The following is a 17,080-nucleotide window of genomic DNA, read 5'->3' on the forward strand; positions in this document are numbered from 1 at the left end:
GAACTGGACTGATTCTTCTGTGTCGTTCTAAGAGCTCACCAAGACATAGATCATGCTGAAAAGAAGAAAAAGGCTGTTAATTCAAACACTGCTAATTAGAAAACTAAGAGCACCTAAATGCCCAGTCTGCTTTATACAGCAAATATATTTGTGGTAACATACCATCACAGAACATGAAAAACTAATGCCAAGTTCACAATGTAATTTTAATTTACATTTATGGATTTTTGCTTAAGGTGGAACTTGACTCGATGCATATGCTGTAGTTGTTCCCCATTTCCTTTCCAATTTTACGGGACAACTGGAGGCTTCGTGGGGAATCAGAACTGAGAGAAGCAATCCAAACAGTGCACTGCTCTGGGGTGGGGTCTAACGATAGCAGCACTGCTCTGGGGTGCGGTCTAACGATAGCAGCGCTGTTCTGGGGTGGGGTCTAACGATAGCGGCGCTGTTCTGGGGTGGGGTCTAACGATAGCGGCGCTGTTCTGGGGTGGGGTCTAACGATAGCGATAGCGGCGCTGCTCTCGGGTGGGGTCTAACGATAGCAGCGCTGCTCTCGGGTGGGGTCTAACGATAGCTCTTCGCTGTTCTGGGGTGGGGTCTAATAATAGCAGCACGCCAGGCCCTCTGCTACATCTTATATACATCACCTCACTTAATCTTCAAAGCACTCCTATGACCTAGGTACTATTATTATCCCTGTTTTATAGATGAAAATGATCAATTAAAGTATTTATCCATTAAAGAAAGGCTCTAAGCAACAACAGCAGGGTTAAAAAAGGAAACAAAATACCAAAATGAAAGGCAGTTTAGGAGTCCCTGGGTGGTGTAAATGGTTAAGCGCTGGACTACCACCCCAAAGGCTGGCAGTTCGAACCTACCCGGAGGCATCTTGGAAGACAGGCCTGGCGATCTACTTCCAAAAGGTTACAGCCTTGAAAACACTATGGAGCAATACTACTTTGTATACATGGGGTCGCCAAAAGTTGGACTCAACTCCACAGCAACTAACAACCATTCAATTTAGGCTTAAGAACCCCCCCGGGACAATCCTACCTGAAGAGTGATAAGGGAAAGGCATGGGGACATGGCTCAAAAGCATGCAGCTCTAAATGGAAATAAAGGGAGCTGCTTCACAGACAATTTTTTTAAAAAATAAATGAATGTCCTATTGCCGCCATCTCCTGGTGAACATTTCCTATAATTGCTCATCTCTAACTTTACCATTTATCCAATCAGTCTTTTTTCTCTCTCTCTTACAAATGTTCTAAGTGCCTACTATTTGTCAGCACTGTTGCAGGCACTTGTTACAAAAACTTTAAAAAAAGAAAATTAACAGGGAATTAGACTAACCCATGGAATTTCACTTTTCAGAATCTATTCTGTTTCACACATGGGCAACATCTGTAGATGCACTAAACCCTACTCACTTTCAGTTATAGCCTCTGAAAGCATAAAAATATCTTTTTCCAAGGTTCCTCTCACCATTCACCCATTTCTATAATGGAAACTTTTTACAAAAGAAATATGAATAGGCTACCATACTTAGCTCATTTTCAACAAAAAGGAGAGGGAATGAAAGCTTAATTGTTACCATTTCATTTTATACAGCTGGTATTCTTCAGATTTTGAAAATCAGATGAAAAGCCATCTCTAGTTGAATGCATATCAGTAAAAGATGAGAAAAGTGTATTTATAGAGCTTAAAAAGACATTAAAATTTCATTCCTAACAGTGGCCTTGCCTAGCTTTGAATAAGCAGTCATGTTACTCCACTTACAGCACACCTAGAGCCAGGGAGAAGGAGGGTTTACCCCTTGCCCTACAGAGGGCATATGGCAATGTTCAGTTCAGAGACAGTTCGTTCTCCCCATTGGGGAAAGGGGTGCTACTGGCATCTAGTGGGCAGAAGCCAGGGATGCTGCTAAACATCCTACAATGCACAAGACAGCTCCCACAACAGACTATCCTGCCCCACATGTCAGCAGCACCAAGACTTAGAAAGCCTGCCCTAGAGGAAAGATGGTAAGAGTCCGTTATGGTATAAAAAGGAAAAAATGGAGAAGTGTACCACCCTGTAAGTAGAACTATTCCTTTCATTCATCCCATTCAGATCAAACAAACCAGAAAAGAAAAGGCAGAGCATATGGTTTACGAAGAGTGATAAGGAAAAACTTAACCACAGTCTCAGGAGAGACAGTGAAGTCAAGCAGAAACTTCCCTGCACCCTTGCACAGCAATATGCTCTCACTGCAATACTCTGCCACGGAGATGAAGGACTGTCCTTTGCTGAGTGAACATATGAAAACTTGAGCAGCACCCCTGACCAGTGTCTGCCTCTGACCACAAACCAGTTTCTCTCCTTGGTAATCTTGAACAGGTGTGTTATCTGCTGGTATGTACTGGGCCATGACTAGTCACCACCACTCAGCACACCTGAGTTATTCTTCCACTGGATTTTTAAGGCGTAAAGACCAGATGAATGCAAACATTATAAGCAGCGTGAAATCTTATTTTCAAAACTTACCCATATAGATAGTAAAAAAATGCTAGGAGATAAAAAGCTAATTTGCACCATCCTTCTTTCTGACAGTATGCTAGAATATCTGCATTCATGATGGTTGTGGGATCATAGAGTCCTGGTCCGCTCATCACTGGTCTACTCATATACCTGGAATAAACACAGTCTGTTAGCCACTTCGAAAGGGCAGCAAACCTTTAGGTTGAAAGCAGTTCTTCTCAAATACAAGCAGTCCCCAACTTATGATGGGGTTCTGTTGCCACGACAGTTTTACGTCAGTTCTGACCTAAGCTGAGTATCTTTTTTGTTTTTTTTGCTTTCATTATTATTGCCTTTCATTTTCAGGATCTTTATAAATGCAGTATTTGTTGATGAGTGAACATTTGAAAATGGTAACATCAACAAATTATGCACAGCAACACTTTATGTGGCATGTATTACTAATGATAAGATGTACCAAAAATAAAAGGGGGGCAATCACAAGTGTGGTTCATCATAACTTGAATGTGTCTTAAGTCAGAGACTACCTATAATATGTTACAACGGGAGGTGGTCCACACAGGAAAGCACATTCTTAGTTATGGGTGGCATCTTTTCCTTTTATTCTCTTTATTTCAAGACTAGAGCCCCTAAATAAGCAAAACTGGACAGCTAAACAACTCACATTTTGTCTCCTCTGCATTTTCAAAAATCCTACAAACATATGAACACTAAAACCCAAACTTGTTGCTCTTGAGTCAATTCTGACTCACAGTGACCCTAAAGGATAGAATGGAACTGCCCCACAGGGTTTTCAAGGCTACACATCTTCACGGGAGCAGACTGCCACATACATCTTTCTCCCACAGAGTGGCTGGTGGGTTTGAACCGCCTACTTCTGAGCGCTTAACCACTGCACCAACAGTAACTGTTAAAAAGCAATGGGATTCTTCTAACCTTTTCTTTTGACAGAACTTTAGACTTACAGAAGTTTCAAGAATCCTTCCCAGATATTTCAAAATGTTAACATTTACTACACCTGTGGTATCCTTCTTTCTCTACTTTTTTTCCCAACTGTTTCAGAGACAGTTAGACATGATATGAATTTATGCCAAGCATTCTGATGTAATACTTATCTCTGACAGTTAACAGCCTACAGAGCCTACGTAAGCATTCTCCACTACACAGTCAAGTTCTAAAGTAATTATAAATTTAATCATACTCTTTAGCAAAAGGGTATGGATTTGTGATATTACTCTATTTATGAAACCTTTTTAGAGTCAGTTCCAGACATGATACCAATTTAACACTAAATATTTCTTCAGTACATATTGCCTAAAATTGATGGCAATGAGATTTATTTTTTTATTGTGTTTACACAGTCAGATTTACATAGCAAATTAGGTTCTGATTTAGTAATTCCTATACATATTCAAAGGAGCTCCGGTAGCATAGTGCCTAAGGCACTTGACTGCTAACCAGAAGGCTGGCAGTTCAAACCCACCAGCCACTCCTCGGAAGGAAGGCTGGGCAATCCTACTTCTGTAGTGATACTTCCTTGGAAACCCAAGGAGGGGTCGCTCTGAGTCAGGGTCGACTCAATGGCACATAACAACAACAAATACATATTCAGGGAGCTCTGGTGGCGTAGTACCTAAGGCATTTTACTGCTAACCAGAAGGGTGGTGGTTCAAACCCACAAGCCACTCCTCAGAAGGAAGACTGGGCAATCTACTTCTGTAGTGATACTGCCTCGGAAACCCAAGGAAGGGTCGCTATGAGTCAGATCCAACTTGCAGACAGTGAGTTTGGTTTCTTTTGCATACATATTATTCAGTGACATTGGTTACACTTTTCACAATGTGTCAGCTTTCTCGTTATTTCCATTCCAGTTGTTCTGCTACCACTAACCTAGCTTCCTTGTGCCCCAAACCCTGACTGTCTCACCTTGGTCTAGGGCAAATGTTGACCTTCAGGTCTCATTTAGATGATTGTTTAGAGGAGCACAGTACCCACAGGTGATAATATTTATTTAATGAACCACTCTTGTCTTTTGGCTGATAGGTGACCTCTGGGAGTGGTTTGAGTTCCAAGTTTAAAGGGAATATCCCAGGGCAATAGTCTTTGGGGTTCCTTTAGTGTCTATTGGTCCAGTAAGTCTGGCATTTTTTCAGAAATTTGAGTTTTGCTCTACATTTTTTTTTTCCTTCCAATCTGGACTGAATAGTTAGTAGTGGTAGCCAGGCACAACTAGTTCTTCTGTATTAAGGTAGGTGAGGCCATGGTTCATCTAGACTATTAGTCCTGTAGAGTTTCTTCTTTGAGTCTTTGATTTCCTTCTTTCTTTCTGCTCCAGATGTATAGAGACCAATAGTTGTATCTTAGATGGCCATTCACAAGCATTTAAGACCCCAGACACTACTCACCAAACTAGGACGCAGAACACTATCTTTATGACCCAGCTGTAGCCTGAGATGATGGTCCTAAGCTCTCAAACCAAGTAACCTAATCCCATGAGGTGACTGGTTATATCTAGGAAGTATCCATAACTGTGTCCCCTATATGCTTTATTTTATATATGAATACATATGCAGCATACACGAACATGTACATATATTTGCCTACAGAAATACCTATGGACACACACCCATATATTCACACGTGCTTACCTATACATATATAAGCATGCTTTTTGGTTGTCATTGCTGTTGTTATATGCCGTTGAGTCGGCCCCGACTCATAGCGACCCCTCCTTGGGTTTCCAAGGCAGTATCACTACGGAAGTAGATTGCCCAATCTTCCTTCTGAGGAGTGGCTTGTGTGTTTGAACCACCACCCTTCTGGTTAGCAGTAAAATGCCTTAGGTACTACGCCACCAGAGCTCCCTGAATATGTATGTTGTTGTTATGTTACGGTTATTGCAAAATTGTATATGTTGTGGGTTTTACCAAAATCGTCCTTTATTCTTATGGGGCAATAAGATTTTGACATGCCTGCTTGCACACATCAGATAAAATTACTAGAGAAGTTATGAGATATATCTTGTACAAACAACCAAAGTTATTTAAAGTCATAAATTAAATATGGAGAAAGTACTCAGACATGTGCTGTATTTTTTTATTTATATGAAGTTCAAAGATGGGCAAAACTAATCCAAATTCATAGATGTCAGCAGTTCCCCTTAGGAGGTACGGGCAGTAACTAACTGGAATGGGGCACAAGGGAGTCTTTTGGGGGCTGAAACTGTTGTGTATCTTGCTTTAGGTGGTGGTTTCATAGGTACATGTTGTTGTTGTTATTTGCCATCAAGTCGGACCCAATTCATAGCGACCCCTCCTTGGGTTTCCAAGGCAGTATCACTACAGATGTAGATTGCCCAACCTTCCTTCCGAGGAGTGGCTGGTGGGTTTGAACCGCCAGCCTTCTAGTTAGCAGTCAAGTGCCTTAGGCACTATGCTTCCAGAGCCCCCTTCATAGGTACATACACATGCAAAAATTCACTCTGCTGTACGCTCCAGACTTATATGCATTGTATGCGAGTTATATTTCATTTTTTCTGAAAATCTCTGTAGAAAGTAATAAACTCCATAAAAGATATTAAAATAGTTATCTGTTCATCACTTTGTTTTTTACAATATCACTAATTTTCAGATTTTCATTTAGGTGATTAGCATGTAAGATAACCACATCACACAGTATAATTAAAATGTAATGAGGAGAATCATTAGAAGTATATCTAAATATTACCTCCAAATATGATATGCCAAGAGGGGCATATTGAGACCCAGTGTAAGCCACTCTGCTGCACAAAGAAACATGACACAGAAGAAAGCATGGATGAGGTACTCTGGAAGTACAAGCTGGAAGAAAAATACAGGGCCATTATCAAAGTATCTTGGCGTTAATTCTAATGTCAACTGTCTATATGGGAAGCAGGTGGCAACCAAGTTTCCATCATGAAAAATCACTGTTTTCTTAGACTCAGAGATGAAAGATGCTGCTAAATTGTTACTTTAAAAAAAAAACCAAAAGCAGGATTATAGGCAAACTATTCAGAGGATATAGCTTGCCTTGAAAGAGTAAGAGGTAACTTAAAACTTAAAACCCAAATTGTTCAAATAGTTAAATTAACAAAGTTACCACCCAGAATGATGTGAGTTATTTGCTAATCAACTGGAATACTGTTTGGTTTCACCATTCAACAAATGATAAAAATACAAAAACAAGGTATCTGATCACATGCAACATGATATAAAAAAAAATCCACAAAAACAAAATCATCCCTTAGAGTTATACACATTAGTGTTTGTCTTTAACAGAAACCAGAAATGTTACATATACAATATTTAGCAAACCACATCACATTACCACAAAAGTAATTTTCCAGTGGAAAGCCAATCAGCCAATAATCTCAGCACAGTCAGGAAGGAACACTAATATGCACAAATGGAAACGATGTGCTTTCTGCAATGTAGGAGGGAAAAGACTGAGTTCGCAACCATGGGATTGGAGTTGTCCAGGTTCCTGAGCTCGCATTCTTAGGTGGCCTTTCCATTCTTTCTAATGAAATGTTACAGACACACCATTCTATTCAGACCAGTAAAAGCTCAGAACTCAAAAACAAATCTTTTGATAGTAGGTAGTATTAACTGAGAAAAAAATTAATTCAAGCAAAATGCTTTTTATACAATGACCACAAGATAGTTAATTCTGTGCCAAAACAAGCAAAGTAATGCTTTCCTTTAAATTGTCTTCCTCATTCGAAAGATTTGAACCTAATGACTTTTTAAAATAAAAATACCAAAATCTTTCACTGTAACTTTCAAATAACCTCGTACAAGTTATAACTACAAAGCCAGTTTCTCAAATGTCTGCTTTCTACTTCATGTAAATGAAAATTACTATGAATCCTCAACACTATCAGATCTTTCCCAAGGGCAAAGCATGACTGTAGAAATAATATACTATCTATTCAAGCTAATTTTTTTCCACTGATCTCAAACTACGTTTTCTGACTTAAAGCTATAAAGTGAACTCTTAAGTGCATAATATTTTAAATGAAATCCCACTAAAACCAAATAAGCTATACCACTAACCAGATATTTTCTATAAACTTAAGCAGTATAATAAATAACAAGATAAATGCTGCATACAAATATAGACTTGTAGAGCATGAACCTTTAAACCAGCATCTATTTAATGTTTAAGGTCAAAGTTAAACATCTCCAATCTCTCGCAATAAAACATCCACAGAAAATCTTTGAAACTCAATGATTCAATGACAAACCAAGAAAAATATACATTTTAAGACAAGTCTCACTAGAAGTGCTGCTTATCGTAGTAGTTTAAATTATATGAGTCTTTCTCTTTAAAACATAGTAAGCCAAATTCAGTCCTCTAAAGCCAACTGATAATGAAAAACACAAATCATCATCTGAGGTTTCAGCCTACATTTACAGACCAAGGACAGGGAGAGAGTCTGAAAGCACAGTCCCCACCGCTTATAACAATGATGTGCAATGGTGGTAAACACAATCTGCAACTCTACCAGTTCTGGTATGAAACAAACATCACACTCCCCGCTTCTCCTCAAAAATAGTCCAGAAATCTTTATTACCCATCTCTTACAAAAACAGTCATCTCTAATCATCCCTGAATGATCAGACCTCTCCAGAAGTGACACAAAAATAATTCCGTTTAGGAACCAAGGTTCACAGAAAAACTGGTATCCAGGAAAAAATACCTTATGTAAATATGGCTGAAATGATAGGACTTAAACATGCTAATCATAATATTATGTTGTTAAAGTTTCACATTTTTAAAAAAGTATATTTGTCTTCCCCCATACTTTGGCAGAATTGTCAAAACACATTTTAAATAGGGAAAACTGTCAGATGCACTGCTATTAAGCCAATTAACGGCACCCTATCCAAAATGCAACTTGTGCCAGTATAAAAACTCCCTTCCAACCTACTGAAGCATTAGGATATATCAAGCACAAATCTTTTCTAAGTGAGACTTTCTTCCCATTCAGAAAAGCTAGAAATCACACTTATGTTAAAATGAAATCAGTCGCTCTTAACTTGACGACAAAATACAAGTACTTAGTGTCAAAAATCAAGTTGTTTCAATTCAAACTCTGGCTCTACTAGCTGTGTGGGCCTGAGTGAAGTTCTTGAACCTCTCTAGATCTGTCTTCTTCCCTGTACATGAGAATATCAATATACCCACCACTAAGGTTTGTCATGGGAATTGAATGAAAAAATCCAGGAAAGAGCTTACAGAGCCTTGGCACCTAGGAAAGCCCCTATGTGATTTCAGCTATTAGTACCTTCATCATCATTTGGGTCCTTAAAGTCATGAAAAGCCAAAGAGGATGTAATACTATTCATAAACAGCTATCAAAAGGAGAAATTTCCATTTCTTAGTATCTTGGTAACAATTCATTTCAACTACTAAGGAGTTTTCACAATGAACACATCCGACTTTCCAATAAGAAGGCATATTCATCTTCTCATATGTTTCATCAAAACAAGGAAACAGCTAGTAAATTAACACTTTTAATTGTGTGTACATCAAAAGTCTTACTGTAATAGTTCTTTAAAGACAAACCAGAAATCTATACCATTGTTCATGTATATCTGGGAAAAAGTGATCAAGTAGCAAACTAAACTTATATGTTTCATATGACTAAATTTAGATGCATTTCCAGAAATTCCTTCTAGCATGCAAGTGCATTACAGTTTTACACAACAAACATCCATCCACACAAGTTCTTATCTTCATTAAGATTCATTTTTACAACGAACTACTGTATTCTGTTTCTTGAAGACCTAGTCACTGCTTTCTTACAAACAACCTTTCCGTTTTTGACCAATCAGGGAAAATCAAACCTATAAGCTAAAAGGAGAACCCTCCTACATAAGTAAACTAAATGAATTCATGAAATATATAAAACCCCTAAACACAATGAAGGTACATCATAACCCTCTATCTCAGAACTTAGTATAAAACAGGTCCATTTTAGAAATTTAGAATGAATATATAATAGAAATAACTCAGTACACATCGCATACAAAACGTTACCTACAAAATACAGGCAGCATGAGTCCATAGGACAGCATTACCACAAGATTCCAGTGCCTAAAAACAGTTACTCGCTTAAAGGGTACCGGACAAACTTAAGGTAAATGACTGAATTAATTCCACAGCATGTATAACCAAAGACAAAACTAAACATGGTAGTTAAAGCAATCCTAAAGATTCAATTGCATACTACTCACAATAAATCATAACCCTAGAATAATTTCACCATCTATTTAAGGCATGTAACTTTAATCAACTTTTAAGCACTGCACCAAATAATTTAATATAGAAGTGCCTATGGCTATAATAAAAACAAAAAAATGCATAAGCATATAACAGCTTTCCCTACTTGACTGGGCCAGCAAGCAAACGTGTGCATAAAATATGAAAATTCATGAAATTAGAAACCTCAACAAGCATATGAACAAGCACACTGAACAAAACATTATGATACAAATGCCCTAACCCTCCCCATGGAAATGAAAGTAGCATTAAAACATTACACTAAAAAGCAGTACACACCTTTAATGCAATTTTGACTCTTTTAATCTTTTTGACCTTTTCAACTGTCTTTGGCCGACAATGTAAAAAGCAGATTGGAAGAATGTTAGTATGACAGCTGACAAGATCACCAGCAGATTAATAATAGTCAGAATAGTCAAGGAGGACAGGAAAAAAAATCTTTTTTTAATTCTGCCTACTTCAAAAAGTACACTACTGAGAATATTGGCCATTTTCAAATTAAATCAAGTCACAAGAAAAAACAGTATAAAAATCTAAAGATAAAACCTATATTATAACTTACAGGATTCAGGGTATTACACTGGTCTATAGGATTCTTGTAATCAGTCTTCAGTTCATCAAATGCTATTATCTAGAAAAAAATTGAAATAGTTAGGACCTACCATTGTAATGAAAAGTAGCAACAAACCTGCCCATCACCAATAATTACTGAATAAAGTTAATAAACCAAAAGTAGAAGTGTACAAACATTACATGTAACAACTTGTAAAGTCAATTTATGCTTTAAAACAATAACTGGGATCAGACTTAAAGAACTTAAAAAACTCTTATGTCATTAACACTAAAATGATCTGATATCCCAGTGATAATACCATCTTCAATTTTCAATTCCTTCAAAGCCACTGTTCAAGTTATTTTCCATAGTTGACATGGTATTTCCCCACCCACACAACTATTTCCACCACTCATGGGTCAGTTTCTACACTATGGGGCTATGCATGTTGCTGTGACGCTGGAAGCTATGCCATCAGCTTTTCAAATATGAGCAGGGTCCCTCATGGACAGGTTTCAGCAGAGCTTCCAGACTAAGACGGACTAGAAAGAAGGACCTCGCAATCTACTTCTAATAAACTTGCCAGTGACAACCTCATGAATAACAACACAACACTGTCTGATACAGTGCTGGAAGATGAGACCCTCAGGTCAGACAGCACTCAAAATACAGCAGGGGAAGAGCTGCCTCAAAGTAGAGTTGACCTTGATGACATGGGTGGAGTAAAGCTCTCAGGACCTTCATTTAGTGATGTGGCACAACTTAAAATGAGAAGAAACAGTTGCAAACATCTATTAATAACAGGAATGTAATGTACAAAGTATGAATCTAGGAAATTCGGAAGTTGTCAAATATAAAATGGAACGCATGAAGATTGGTATCCCAGGCATTAATGAGTGAAATGGACTGGATAGGCCATTCTGAATCAAGCAATCATAGGGTCACTATGCTGAAAATGACAAACTGAAGAGGAATAGCATTATGTTCATTGTCAAAAAAAAAAAAAAAAAAAAACTTTTCAGTATCTATCCTGCGGTACAACACTGCCAGTGAAAAGAAAATACTCACATGCCTAAAAGAAAGCCAGTGAATATGAGTATTATTCAAATTTATGCACCAACCACTAAAGCCAAAGATGAGAAATTGAAGATGTTTACCAACTCTGCAGTATGAAATTGATCAAACATGCAATCAAAATGCACTGATAATTTCGATGATTAGAATACAAAAGTTAGAACAAAAAAGGAGAATCAGTCGTTGGAAAATACGGGCTAGTGATAGAAATGATGCCAGAGATCACATGACAGAATTCTGTAAAACCAGTGACCTATTCATTGGAAATACCTTTTCAACATAAACAATGACTATACATGAGGACATCGCCAGACAGAATACACGAGAATCAAATGGACTACATCTGCGGAAAGAGACAATGGAGAAACTCAGTATCATCAGTCAGAACACCACCAAGGGCCCACTGCAAACAGACCATCAAAAGCTAACATGGAAGTTCAAGTTGAAACTGAAGAAAATGACAAGTCCATGAGAGCCACAGCAAGAACTTCATTATATCACACTTTATGTAGAGATCATCTCAACAAAAGATTTGATACATCAAACACTAATGTTGTAGGATGACATCAAGGGTATCATATAAGAAAAAAACAAAAGGTCACTTAAAAGACAGGGAAGAAAGAAAAGACCAAACTAAATGTCAGAATAGACTCTCAAACTTGCTCTTAAATGGAGAGTAGCTAAAGCAAATGGAAGAAATGAAGTAAAAGAGCTGAATGGAAGATTTCAAAGGGTAGCTCAAGAAGACATAATGAAATGTGCAAAAATCTGGAGTTACAAAACCACAATGGAAAAACATGCTTGGAACTTCACAAGCTGAAAGAACTAAAGAAAAGACTGAATGCTTGAGTAGCAATACTGAAAGATTCTAGAAGGTAGAAAGAATACACAGATTCACTGTACCAAAAAGAACTGGTCAACGTTCAACCGTTCCAGGAAGTAGCGTATGATAATGAACTGATGGCACTGAGAGAAGTCCAAGCTGCACCGAAGGCACTGGTGAAAAACAAAGCTCCAGAAATTGATGGAATGTCAACTGAGATGTTTAAACAAATGGATGTAATATTGGAAGCACTCATCTATGCCAAGAAATCTGGAAGACAGCTACTTGGCCACCTGGAAGAGATCCATATTTGTGACCATTCCAAAGAAAGGTGATCCAACAGAATGTGGAAGTTATCAAACCATATCATTAATATCATATACAAGTAAAATTTTGTTGAAGACAATTTAAAAATGGTTCCAGTAGTACATCCACAAGGAACTGTCAGAAATTCAAGCAGGATTCAGAAGAGGATGTGGAACGAAGGATATTACCGCTGATGTAACACGGATCTTGGCTGAAAGCATAGAGAACCAGAAAGATATTTACCTCTGTTTTATTAACTATGCAAAGGCATCTGACTGTATGCATCATAACACATTATGGATAGCATTTCAAAGAATGAGAATTGTAGAACACTTAATTGTGCACAGAGACCAAGAGGCAGTTGTTCAAACAGAACAAGGAGCTATTACGTCGTTTAAAATCAGGAAAGGTGTGCATCAGGGTTGTATCCTTACAACATACTTATTCAATCTGTATGCTGAGCAAACTAGCCAAGAAGCTGGACTAAAAAGAAAATGCAGCATCAAGATTGGAGGAAGACTTGTTAACAACCTGGGATACACAAATGATACAATCTTGCTTGCTGAAAGCAAAGAGGGCTTGAGGTACTTACTAATGAAGATCAAAGACAACAGCCTTCAACGCATGGAAACAATTAGTCTAAGGGACTGGTAGACCATGCCATCCTCAGTCTATATACCCATGAGACCAGAAGAACTAGATGGTGCCTGGCTATCACTGTCAACCACTCTGAGGGGAATATGTATAGGAGATCCTGGACAGAGTGCGAGAACAATGTGGAACAAAACTCAAAATTATTTAAAAAAAAAGACCAAAGACCACCTTTGCTGGTCTAATAGAGCCTGGTGAAACACCCTTAGACTATGACCCCTAGCTGCCCTTCAGGTCTGGAATTGAACTCACTCCTGAGGCTTCCGGCCAAATAAAAGACAGGCATATGAGGTTTACATTTACATCAGGTAGATGCACTCCTTGGAAAGATCATGAGAGAACAGAAGGGCAGTATTTGCACAGGGAGACAGCTGGGGAGCAGGAGGGTATGGGAGGGAAGGACACAGACAAGAGGTAACTATGGGGAGGAAATGGGAAGAGAGCTGTTACACTGTGAGAAATTGCAGTCAATGTCATGAGACAAAATGTGTACGAACTGCTGTATGGAAAATGAATTTGCTCTGTAAATTTTCACTCAAATCACAATAAAAATTAAACAACAACAAAGATGAGGGAAAAAAAAGACTACAGCCTTCAGTATGGATTATACACACCAACATAAAGAAAACAAAAACCTTCACAACTGGACCAATAAGTAACATCTTAATAAACGGAGAAAAGATTAAAGTTGTGAAGGATTTCAGTTTACTTGGATCCAAAATCAACACCTATGGAAGCAGTCAGTAGTCAAGAATCAAATGATATATTGCATTGAGCAAATTTGCTTGAAAGACCTCTTAAAAGTGTAAAGAGCAAAGATGTCATTTTGAATCAAGCTACTGTTTCAATAGCCTCATATGTATGTGAAAGCTGGACAATGAATAAACACGACTAAAGAAGAATTGATGCCTTTGAATTATGGTGTTGGTGAAGAATATTGAACATGGACTGGCAGTAGAACAAACAAATCTGTCTTGGAAGATGTCAACCGTAACGTTCATTAGACGTGAGGATGGCAAGACTTTGTCTCATGTACTTTGGACATGTCATCAGGAAAAGACCAGCACCTGGACATTGTGGTTGGTAAAGAAGAAGGTCAGCAAAAAAGTGGAAGACTCTTAATGAGATGGACTTACATTGTGGCTGCAACAACGGGCTTAAACAAAGCAATGATTCTGAGGATTGTACAGGATCGGGGAGTATTTCATTTTATCGTACATAGGGTTGCTATCAGTTGGAGCCAACTCAACAGCACCTAACAACAACATAACTATTTGGCAAAGTCTTTATCCTAAAATACCTTCTTCCTATGTCACACCTTCCCAATACCTTTCCCTGACTCCTTTGGGCAGAAATAATTGCTACATCTACCTAGCAGGGAGCTTTATAATGCTGCCAATACAGTATTTCTCCCAACAGAGCATTTATGTATCCCAGAGATGTGTGCCTCGGAGAGAAGAAATGTGTTTTCAATTATCTATTTGTGCTCCAGCGTGACACAAGAGATGGATGTGCACTTCAATTTGTTCCCATTTGTGCCCAAAGACACACATTTCCAAGTATTCCTGCCTCCATTTAGAAACGCCACAAAAGGCATCAGAAGAGAGGAATGCTAAGGAATTCTTAAGCGTCATGGCATCCCGGTGCAGTTTATGCATCCTGGCATGGGACTGCCTCAGCCCCTGATCACCAGGCCTTGCACTGTGCCCACTGAGGAGGCAGGATTTTTCTAATTCTTCTACCCCCAGGAGCATCTTTTTCTAATTCACACAAAGGCACTATGTGGGAAAGAGCAACCCTATTCACAGTCACTGTGTTTTAAGTAATCAACCTGACCTTCTTTTCTGTCCTATGCATATTCCTATCATATACGTATCATTTCACTGGTCATCAAACAAAAGACTAAAACAGGATGCCTGAGTGAGGCCAGCCTCTTAAGGCCTAATGAGTGAAACAGCTCTAGATGTAGCAAGGAGAGAAAGATCACCCATTTGAAATAAATGGTAGGAATGTTTTTGCCCAGTCTGAAGAAATGTAGCTTTAACCTTGTTATTGTTGGCTGCTGTTATGTCCATTCCAACTCATGGCAACTCCATGAGTTATAAAGTAGAACTGTTCCATAGGGTTTTCTTGGCTATAATCTTTACAGAAGCAGATTGCCAGGCCTATCTTACAAGGTACCACTGGGTAGGTTTGAATCACCAATCGTTAGGTTAGTTGAGCACAAACCATTTACACCAACTAACTCCAAAAACCAAACTCACTGCTGTCGAGTTGGATCCAACTCATAGCAACCCCTCCTTGGGTTTCCAAGGCAGTGTCACTACGGAAGTAGATTGGCCAGCCTTCCTTCTGAGGAGTGGATGGTGGGCTTGAATCAATCAAATTCCGTCAGCACTGTGCCACGGTGCCACCAGAGCTCCCTTGCGCCAACTAGGGACCTGCTCTAAGCTTGTTGTTAGATGCCATTAAGTTGATTTTCGACTCAGCGACACCATGTGACAGAGCAAAACTGCCCCATAACATTTCCTAGGCTATAATCTTTAGGGGAGCTGTTTGCCAGATCGTTCTCCTGTGGAGGTTCAAACTGTCAGCCTTTCAGTTAGCAGCCACGTACTCGACCACTGTACCACCAGGGCTCCTTTCTTTAACCTTACAGGTTACTAAACACAGAACTTCAAAGTGAAAATGTGCTAAGACTCAAAATCTAAGTGTTAACTTAGATATTAAGAAGTCTATGGAACTAAGTTTATGGGGTAGCTATTTTAGTTGTTGCCACCACTTACCCTGGAGACAGAGAATCTAACAGCCATTCCTCTGGTTGAGGAGTAGTATCTTTATATATAAGACAGTGTTACTGAATATTATCAATGATTAGTAAGTAGAGTTACATAGTTTTAGATTTCAATATGCTGGTTTATTTCCCTATTAAAATTCTTAGCTTCATAAAAAGATGTTTCTTTTTTGAATTCCTAGAATTTTATAAAATTCATCACCCTGCCTTAATAAAAACTCTAAAATAAGAAGGAAAATAATCAAGCATTAAAATGTTGAGCTCCATGAGATCAAAGGCTTGCATAATGTTCACTGGTATATCCCAGAGCCTGGAATAGTGCCTGGTACATAGTTTAATGTTCAATAAATATCTGTTGAATAGTAGGAGGAAGAAAAAGAAAAAGAAATAAATAACACTACTGATGATAATGGCACATAACAACAACAACAGTGATGATTAAAAAAGAAAAAGTACAGTACTAACCAAAAGGCATTTTCCTTTGCCAACGACTGCTAGCACATATATTAAAAATACAAATGTACAATTGTTGTTGTTGTTATGTGCCATCGAGTCAGCCCCAACTCACAGCAACCCCTCCTTGGGTTGCCAAGGCAGTATCACTACAGAAGTAGATTGCCCAACCTTCCTTCCAAGAAGTGGTTGGTGGGTTTGAACCATGAGCCTTCTGGTTAGCAGTCAAGTGCCTTAGGCACTATGCTACTAAAGCTCCTAATGTACAATTAGAACATACCAATTTCAAGTGACTTTGAATATCATTAGTCAGCTACTTGATAATAGCTGTGATACATACTCAGTGCATTTTAATAATGAAGTTCAAAGTGTTTTTCTTTTTGCATTCTTTCCCATTTTTTTTCCTTGAATATTCCCCTTCTCTACTTTTTTTCTCTTAGTGCCCTATCCCCAGATATTGCAGGTTTTCTTGTTTTTTCTTCTTCTTTTTTCCTTTTTTCTATTTTTGGTAACTGTTCCTGTGTGATTACATGGTGTGTTTTTTGTCCATATGCTTTTAGTTTTTTGATGGTTATTCAATTGTAATTTGTGTCTAACT

General features: G+C 38.3%; 1 protein-coding gene across 1 annotated transcript in view; it reads right to left on the minus strand.

The window, feature by feature from the left end:
- Nucleotides 1–27: 27 nt before the first annotated feature.
- Nucleotides 28–17,080, minus strand: part of CNIH1 (cornichon family AMPA receptor auxiliary protein 1) — a 27,896-nt gene continuing 10,843 nt past the window's right edge. Inside the window, exons 2-5 of the mRNA XM_007948347.2 lie at nucleotides 10,391–10,459; nucleotides 6,247–6,359; nucleotides 2,527–2,670; nucleotides 28–55 (exon numbers count right to left, since the gene is read on the minus strand). Of these exons, the coding sequence (XP_007946538.1) occupies nucleotides 28–55; nucleotides 2,527–2,670; nucleotides 6,247–6,359; nucleotides 10,391–10,459 (354 nt within the window). The remainder of the gene's footprint in view (nucleotides 56–2,526; nucleotides 2,671–6,246; nucleotides 6,360–10,390; nucleotides 10,460–17,080) is intronic.

The sequence above is a fragment of the Orycteropus afer genome, unplaced genomic scaffold (assembly GCF_000298275.1).
Source record: "Orycteropus afer afer isolate SDZICR_OR568_19922 unplaced genomic scaffold, OryAfe1.0 scaffold00214, whole genome shotgun sequence".
Taxonomy (NCBI): domain Eukaryota; kingdom Metazoa; phylum Chordata; class Mammalia; order Tubulidentata; family Orycteropodidae; genus Orycteropus; species Orycteropus afer.